General features: G+C 40.9%; 1 protein-coding gene across 1 annotated transcript in view; it reads right to left on the reverse strand.

The window, feature by feature from the left end:
- SYNPR (synaptoporin) overlaps positions 1 to 7,640 on the reverse strand; it is a 282,074-nt gene extending 274,434 nt beyond the window's left edge. The window contains exons 1-2 of the mRNA XM_006917496.2: positions 7,623 to 7,640; positions 7,446 to 7,511 (exon numbers count right to left, since the gene is read on the reverse strand). Coding sequence (XP_006917558.1) covers positions 7,446 to 7,511; positions 7,623 to 7,640 — 84 coding nt within the window. The remainder of the gene's footprint in view (positions 1 to 7,445; positions 7,512 to 7,622) is intronic.
- Positions 7,641 to 8,675: the final 1,035 nt, after the last annotated feature.

Raw genomic sequence — 8,675 nt, forward strand, 5'->3', positions numbered from 1 at the left:
CCTACAACTCAAGAAAATATTCCCAAGAACCAAATGACTGCTACTCTTCCATTAGAACTTTTCCTTTAGGCTAGTATTGGCCTCTCTGGAATACTCTTTGAAATGCAAACATTCCAAGAAGAAAGTCCCTAGAATCATTCATGCTATGATAAAAATAACCATGGCAGCATGGTTTAGAGGTAGAGGGGCTCAAAAGAAGTACTTGCAAGAGTGAATATAGATTTTCTACTTCAAAGTTTTGCCAATACTCTAACTTGCAGCTAAAGTTAGCCATAATGCTCTAAATTACCCGATGATGGATTTCTACTTTCTCCTTTTCCATCATCACTAGAAACACCTGAATCATCACTATCATCATCATCATTATCATCACCTTGAGCTCTTATTATAGCCCACGCGCTGTGCAAGGTTGTTTACTTAGATTAAAACATTTAATCATTTATATCAACATTTTGAATTAGAAACTATTATCAGTCCCATTTTATAGATGAGAAAAATGAAACCTAGTGAAATTAAATAACTTGCCCAAGGTCACCAAGCTAATGACAAATAAAAAATTGGGATTAAAATCCATAAGAAATATTTCTCTCTCTTTTTTTCTATACTTGTAGAGCCAAACAAACTCAGAAAAACATTAAATGATAAATCTTTTAGAACACTGAGAAGTTACTCTTTTATGAAAAATGTATTTTTAATTCATATTCCAATTGCACATGATTTTTATCACTAACTGCGTGGTTAGAAAATTAATTAAATCTACATTAATGTAGCTTTGAAATTACATTAGTAGATTGCTGCTCACAATTTAAATAAGTTATAAATTAGAATTCTCTTTCTTCATATTTGGAAAAAAAAGTTGTCTGACTCATGCACACAGATTTTTTTTTAAGAAAATAGAAAAATAAATACCAGAAAATGAGATTAAATTATTGGCTTTATAATCAGTCTTTTTATATATATTTAATATGAAAAGATACTGATTTTTTTAATAAGAACCTACTCTGCCTTGGTTAATTAATAACCAACAGAAAAATAAAACAATATAATTGACAATTGATATCTGTTGAGCTCATCTCTAAATAGAAACACTCCTTGGCATTTCCAGAAAAGCTTCAAATATATTTCTTACTAGATGAAGTAAAAACTGCATAATAGGATAGTATTTGCCTTTTAAAGTCTCTTTGAGAATTAGGAATAAGGTATAACAGGTGTTTAATACCTTGAAGAAAGCAGAAGAGTATAGCATTTAAGAAAATAAAGTTTAGAGTAAGACTGCTCAAATCTTGGCTTCGCCATTGCCTGTAATCTTGTCCTTAATGAGTTAGTTAACATGCCTGAGCTTCATGGTGAAATGAGAATGTTAGAGTCATACAGATTCAACATGATAATATACAGAAAGCACTGAAATATAGTGCCTCATGTGAGCTTGCATGGCAAGGTAACTATTATTCTCTGACTGGGATTTAAAAAGGTAACTATTATTGTTTATATTACTTATATATACTATTAATATCAAGTAAGAAGTATGATGTTTACTTGGAAACATAGCTCAGAATTTAGATTCATGAATGAAGATTATGTAAAGCAGGTGCCTCCATTTAAATCAAGTAGACCAATACATTATACATCGGACACACTACATCTCTGGATTTGCTGGCCTTCTTTGGAAAGGCAGATGGAGATGTTAGGTCCAGGCATTGTAGCAGAAATGGTTAACAAAATTAGGATTGGATGTCAAGAATAAGAATGAGTCAGGAATAAGAATGAGAGGAATCAGGCAAGCTGACCCGGCAGTTAATTCTATAGCAACAGACTCTGGACCTGAGGCTTTGAGTGGGAGGACTGTGCCAATCAAGCAAATATTTTGAGGAGTTGAAGTTTTTTCAATGCCCTAACATCTGTACCATGGGCCTGGACAATGTGAAGTCCCCCATATTCCATTGCACATAAATCCACAGGTACAGATCCAGAGCCTTGTAAATAGCAGAGAAAAGAATGTGTTAACAGAATTTTTTAAAGAGGTAGTGCTAGGGAGAAACACAGACCAAAGTCTTACTGGCAAGTAACACAATAAGAATGATCGGTGGAATGATCCATTTTTCAAATGATGGTTTAAGACATTTGCTGGACCTATTTTATCCTTAGAGAGTATCAGAGTCAGTGCTGTGTCCTGCATTTTGGTTTTGACTCACAAGATAGTGAAAGTCCCCTGACCTCATTTAAGTAGAGATTAAGTATTTGGGAGTTTTGCCTCAAAGTATTTGAAATTGGCTAAAGCTTTTTCCTTAAGGCTTGACTTTTATGTGATTTAAACTTTAAATCTGCTGTATCCATGAGCCCTTCCTAAGCTAAGAACTCATAAATAAAGTGCATTTTCCCTCTAAGGCTATAAATCCAAAGTGGAGGAGGCAATATCACATCATATGGTCATTCCATAGGAAATCACTTAAAATATGGATTATTTTTAAGAATTACTCATGTGCAGAACTGTGGAGAAGTTTCATGCCTATGATTCTTCCAGCATACGACAGCTTTCCTTCACTCTCTTCTCTCCTTCCCGCACCTCAAATTATACTCTTCAGAAAAAAATCAATTCTGATAACTCAGTGGTATATATCCATACTTTACACTCATACAAATCACACACACACGCGCGCGCACACACACACACACACACACACACAACCCTATTTCCTTCTTTTTTTAAAGAATACCTTCCATTTTATTTTATTTTTTCCAGAGACCATTTCTTCAGTCCTTAAGGACTTGGCTCTTTACGTGGGCTTTGGCAGAGGTGCTGGGGCAGCACTAGCAGGTCTAAATGGGGGCGGGGGTGTTCCATGGTTCCCGCTTGAGGAGAGCGATTCCTGACCCCCTACGCTGTGAATGGCACAACTCACACAGTAATGTAGTTTCACATACAGCTTGGGAAGTACATAGGCCTTGAAGACACTAGCTTCAGAAATGCTCCTAATAGCTGTGGCCTCTACTGTGTTGCGAATAACAAACTTTGTTTTTTTTTTTGATTGAAGAAGTTATTTATTAATTCATTTAAAAATAAAAATAACATACTCATTATATTAACAAAATAATACATATGAAGTAAAAAATATATACATTTTCCCAAACTAACAAAATTGTGAGAATAAGTTGTCAGAAAAGAATTGGGAGTTAAAATGTAGTGTGATGTGGTAGGATTGTAGATGGTACTGTGTCAGTCTTGGGTAGTAACAGGACCCAGAAATAGGCCCTTTATTCCAAAAGTCTTGATAGCTAACTTTCACAAAAGGGCATAAAGGGGAGCAGAATTTGCGTGCCCACCCCCGCAACAAATATGCCTCTTCAATGTAAGGTTTATTTGGGGCTGGTTATTTTGAGAAACTGCAGACACAGAAGTTATAAAAATCCAGAGGTTACCTTTTTATAAGGGACATTTATATTTATAAGAGAAATCTGCATTTGTAAAGGTGTCTCCATCTCTGTACCAGGCAGAGGGTGACTAATTCTCTAGAAAGTTATGAATGGAGAAGTCAATGACCTAAATCTGTATAACAACTTTACACTTTGTTTCCGTGCTTCCTCCCCTCCAGTTATGTAATCTCTCATAACTGGCTCCTCTACCACCCTAAATCTTATTTTATATTTAGTTAGAGATGACATTTAAGGTGATGGCTTGGGCCATTTGGGGAGAGTTAGTTTTCCTGAGACTCTCCAATGTATACAAGAAGTATGCATGTTATTAAACTTTTGTTGGTTTTTCTCCTGTTTATCTGTATTTATTATAAGAAATCTCAGCCAAGAACCTAGAAGGTTAGAGAAATATTGTTTTTTTCTCCCCTACAGACATAAAGAAGATATGTTCTCCCCTCAGAGTAATCAAGAAGTTCAAATGACGAACTTCTCAATGGCCTTGTCCTTGGGCATGCACTAGGTGCAGCTGGGCATGAATAGGCTGCACATGGCCACAGCCCCTTTTGACACATTATTCCTCCTTTTCTTGGTCACCTTGGAAGCGAGGACCCAAGACTTCTTTTTTTATTTTTACAAAAATAAAATAGTATTGACTCTATTCATTTGAAATCTCATTGAATAAATTTTCCACGTTGATTAAAAGAATAAAAATCACTTTTTTCCATTTAAAAGATTTATCGAATATTAAGAATGAAACTCGATTTTTCTCAGTTCATTTTATCATACACAATTACATATATTGACCGCTAGGTCAATGATATTAATTTCACTCATTCTTTTTAATGGCCGTATAATAGTTCACAACATGTTTGATTCATACTTTAATGATTGTCCTATTAATGGATTAATTGTTTCCAGTTCTTACCTCTACAAATGATGTTGCAGTAAATATCCTTGAACATATATCTTTACATACTTTTTTTTTTTAACTTTAAAGCTGGAACAAAATTTTTCTTTTAGAGTGAATACTCTTTAAGAAAATATGCTAAGGATTCTGTGGATGTGCAAAGGGGAAGGCTTGTCAAAAAGGGCCAGCATGGCACAGGGGAGCTATAGGACATCGTGAAGTTTTCTGGAGATGTGCGGCACACCAGAGCATCCTGGAGCAAGGAGTTGAGGAAGAGGAGGCACAAAAAGTGGCCAGGGAGGAGCTGCCTGTAGTGAGGAGACCTCGCTATGAAACTCAAACTTCTCTACTTTTTGGTTAAAGTATGACAAACACAGCAGCCTGGGAAGGGGTTGCAACTCATGAAAAAGTAGCCAGGTGTCCAAAGGAGTCTCACCAAGCAAGCAGTGGGAATGGTTGCAAATGACAAAGCCAAACTGAGAATGTGAGAGGCACAGAGCACTGGAGCAAATGGGGTTTAAGGGACCCTCGGCCTTCTGAGGATTTCCAAGGGAGCTTTGAGAAAATACATTTTTATTTCTAGAGCATAAATACCGAAAAACAAAAGGACTTTATTTAAAGACTTTAAATACTGCCAACTTTAAAGCTGCTCTATCATGGAACAGAAGAAACTGGGACATTTTCAGTGCTCTGTCATTATAAATTTACACTTTTTTGTTGATCACTTACCGTTCACCAAGCACTATGAAAAGCACTGGTGGAAATGCTTCCTGCCATCTAAGAGATAACTGTCAATCTCTTCTACAGAAAAGGTATCTCAGAGTGGCTCTCATGCCACTGCATGCACATAAAACATGTTTTCTTTCCCTCTTTCCAGTACATTAAACTTTCTCAGCAACAAACTTTCCATCTCTCTGCTTTCATGTCTCCACCTTAGTTCTTTTAAAATGTTGATCAACTAACTTACTCATTTATAAGTTTTTTGTCTATTATTCAGATCCTCTTCCACAAATGAGAGGCTAACAATTGATTTAAAAGCAAAAGCCCTTCCTCCTTGGAGCCTTAGAGGTCTAGGAGAGAGAGAGGAAAGACTGTAAATACTTTAAATGTAATAACTTAATAACTTCTCTCTCTCTCTCTCTCTCTCTCTCGCGCTCTCTCTCTCTCTCTCTCTCACACACACACACACACACACACACACACACGCACACACACACACACCAAGAAAAAAACAACAACTATAATGCAGTATGATAAATTCACATGAATGAATGAATGAAGTGGAAGCCCAAAGAATGAGGTAAAGAATTCAATTTGGGGTAGAGAAAAAGAAAAAGAGTAAATCTGACAGAAATCTTCACTGAGGAGGTAATATTTAAACTGAGGTTAAAAAACAAACTTTTTTCTCAGCTTGGGGTCTGAAGGCATTGCATACTGTATGAACAGAAATAACAAGAGCTTTAAGGTAAAAAGTGCTTTTGAATTTTAGAGGGAGCTTTGGTGGTCCTCCACTTCAATATGCATAGGAATTATTCAGGGAACATGTTTAAAATTCAGATCCATGGGTACACATCTTCCCAATATTTTGATTAATGTCCAGAAATCCACATTTTAAACAAATTCATCCAGGTTTACCAGTCTTTGAAATATACCAGTAGAGGCTGTGTGATGAGAAGTGGAATGAAATAATGTTGCAACAGGACTTAAGAGAATACAAACTAATGTTTCAGGTAAGTGACATTTGTATCAGAAAAATGATGTCAGGTCTTTGAATTTTGTTTTAAGAAACAATGGCTTGGTAATGGAGCTATTATTTTAATTTAAAAAACGCTCTTTCACAGGGAATGTTTATTGAATGGCAGAACAAATGCATGTGTGCAGAATTCTGAGAAAGCCAACTGAAAGTTTCCTGGACCGTGAGCACAGTTTGATTTGTTTAACTTAACTATAAGGAAAACAGTTTTAAAATAGCCATCTCTGAACATCTAGTTCAGGCTTTCCAAATACAGTCTTGATGCATGTCAAACTGACATATTCATGCATTTCATGCAGGTCTGAAAACAAGGCAAATGTGACTATCCTATAGATCATGTATGTAAACAGGCACCACAGTTGTACAGCCAGACGCAGATCTAGCCCTTGGAGCTAAGATCTGGGAGGACAGAACATGCTCTTACATAATTTCCCAGCTAGTCAGTGGTAGGGCCTGTGATTAATGCTATATGACGGGCTTTGAACTTTCTGTTCAGATAGGTTCGCTTGCCTTTCAGAGCTCCTAGCAAGAGAGAATGTGTGACCTGCAGATTTCACTCTGAATAACCGTCATCCAAGCCAACAACACTAACATTGCTCTGTGAGTTTCTCTGTCTCATTCCTCGGTCAATAGACAAGTTGCCATAGGACCGTTGGAATGGTTTTGTTTTGTTTTGTTTTGTTTTAATGGGGATAAACCCTAAGAGTAATATAACTTCCCAAAGCTCAGTCCTTGACGAAAGCTACACAAAGAACGCTTGGGAGATCTGGGAAAATCAGAAGAGTCCTCTAGGACTGGCCAGAGTGCATAGAAAGAAGGAGTCACACTTTCTAACCCACTATTTTTCGTAGCCTCGCAGCTTCTCTGTCGCTGGAGCTCTTGCAGAGCAGTTGACGACAGCGCTTCCAGCATCCGAAACCAGGCGAAGAGCTGTCCCCGTGCTGACCAATTTTTCGAGGTTGGCCAAGTACTCTCAGCTACTCAGCTCAGCCCCGCATCTCATCTCTCAGGCTCTCACCCCCGCGAAAATCCAGGTGAGCAGCCAGAGCCAAGCAGCAGCCCCTCCGTCTGCTCCCCTCCCATCTCCATCTTCCGAGGAGGCTTCTTTCATCAGCCCTGGCGCGTTTGTCAGCGCTGAGGTGAGACGACACCTCGTCTAAGCGCCTGCAAAAAATTCGTCCACACTCCCGCCTCCAAGCGGCCCCTCGATCCTGTCCCCGCCATCCTGGAATGGCACCTGGGGGTGGGGTAGATTGGAGTAGGGGAGTTGAACCCTCGGTTTTGAGCAGAACCGAGCAGACAGCACCCCCACCCCACCTCTCTTCACCTGATGGTTGGCTTTCTGGGTGCCCATCTCTGCACACGTCTACTCACCAGTTCCAGCGCTCGCAGGAAGGCAAGGGGCTCCTTCAGCACCCGGAAGGTGCCTGCTGATGCCAGCTACGGACGAGCGAGACAAGAGAGGGAAAGGAAAAGCGTGAGAGTGAGGAGTGGGCGGCTCCCGAGCCCCGAGGTCCCCAGCACCAGCCGCCCCGCTGGGCTCTGTCCTACCTGACTCACAGGGTCCATAGCTCGCCCTGCTCGGTCTTCTCCCACACCGGTTCCCTTTCAAATGAAGTTTGGGGAACAACGCCGTCTTTTCCTCAGGGCCAGAAGTCTCCTCTCGGGAAGAGCCGGAGGAGCGGGGGCAGGGGTCAGCCAGGCACGGGCAGGGACTGGGAGAGCCGGATGCCCAGCGCTGACTCTGCGCTCTGCGCTCCGCGAAACCCGCGCGCCAGGAGCAGAGCAGAGCTGCTGAGGGCTGGGGAGCGAAGGGCTGGGGAGCGAAGGGCTGGGGTGGGAGAGCGGCAGACGGCGCGGGGAGCGAGCCAGCCGCCCGAGGAGGGCTGCAATTGGCCAGCTGCGAGCTCTGAGGGGAGGGTGAGGAGGTGGGCGAGGTAGAACCGCAGACATTGGTGCGGGCTCGGCCACGCGTACCCAGCGCCTCCAGGCTCCGGGGAAACTTTGGGGCTGTTGGTTGGGGAACGTAGGCTGGCACCATCAGCAAGACTGCTCCCTGACTGATGAAGGGGGTTTCAAGTAAGAGAAAGGCACCCACACCTTACATGCGGAATTGTGTGAGTTCTGGTGTCTTTCGAACACCAAAGACAGACTGTCGACCTGTCTATTTCCCCAAGCCTACGTGGAATGTTCTCCCTGTGGCTAGGTAGTGTCTGCATGCGGAATTGTGTGAGTTCTGGTGTTTTTGGAACTCCAAAGACAGACTTCGACCTGTCTATTTCCCCAAGATTACGTGGAATGTTCTCCCTGTGGCTAGGTAGTGTCTGATGCTGGGATACAGCAAAGAATAGGATGAACACTGCCCCTTCCCCCAGGGGGAAGCAGAAGGTTAGGACACAAACAGAAAGGGGCTGGGTGGAGGGGAATATGGGAGAGCGAGAAACAAATTAATCTTGATTATGGGACAATGTGCCAAGCAGATAATCCTCACTGTCACTGTATATAGGCAAGAACAAATTACTATGCCCATTTAAAAAGCAAAATACAGACTTAGGCTCAATTAGCCAAAGTAACACAGCTCATGAAACGCTAGACAGGGATTGG

The sequence above is a fragment of the Pteropus alecto genome, unplaced genomic scaffold (assembly GCF_000325575.1).
Source record: "Pteropus alecto unplaced genomic scaffold, ASM32557v1 scaffold75, whole genome shotgun sequence".
Taxonomy (NCBI): domain Eukaryota; kingdom Metazoa; phylum Chordata; class Mammalia; order Chiroptera; family Pteropodidae; genus Pteropus; species Pteropus alecto.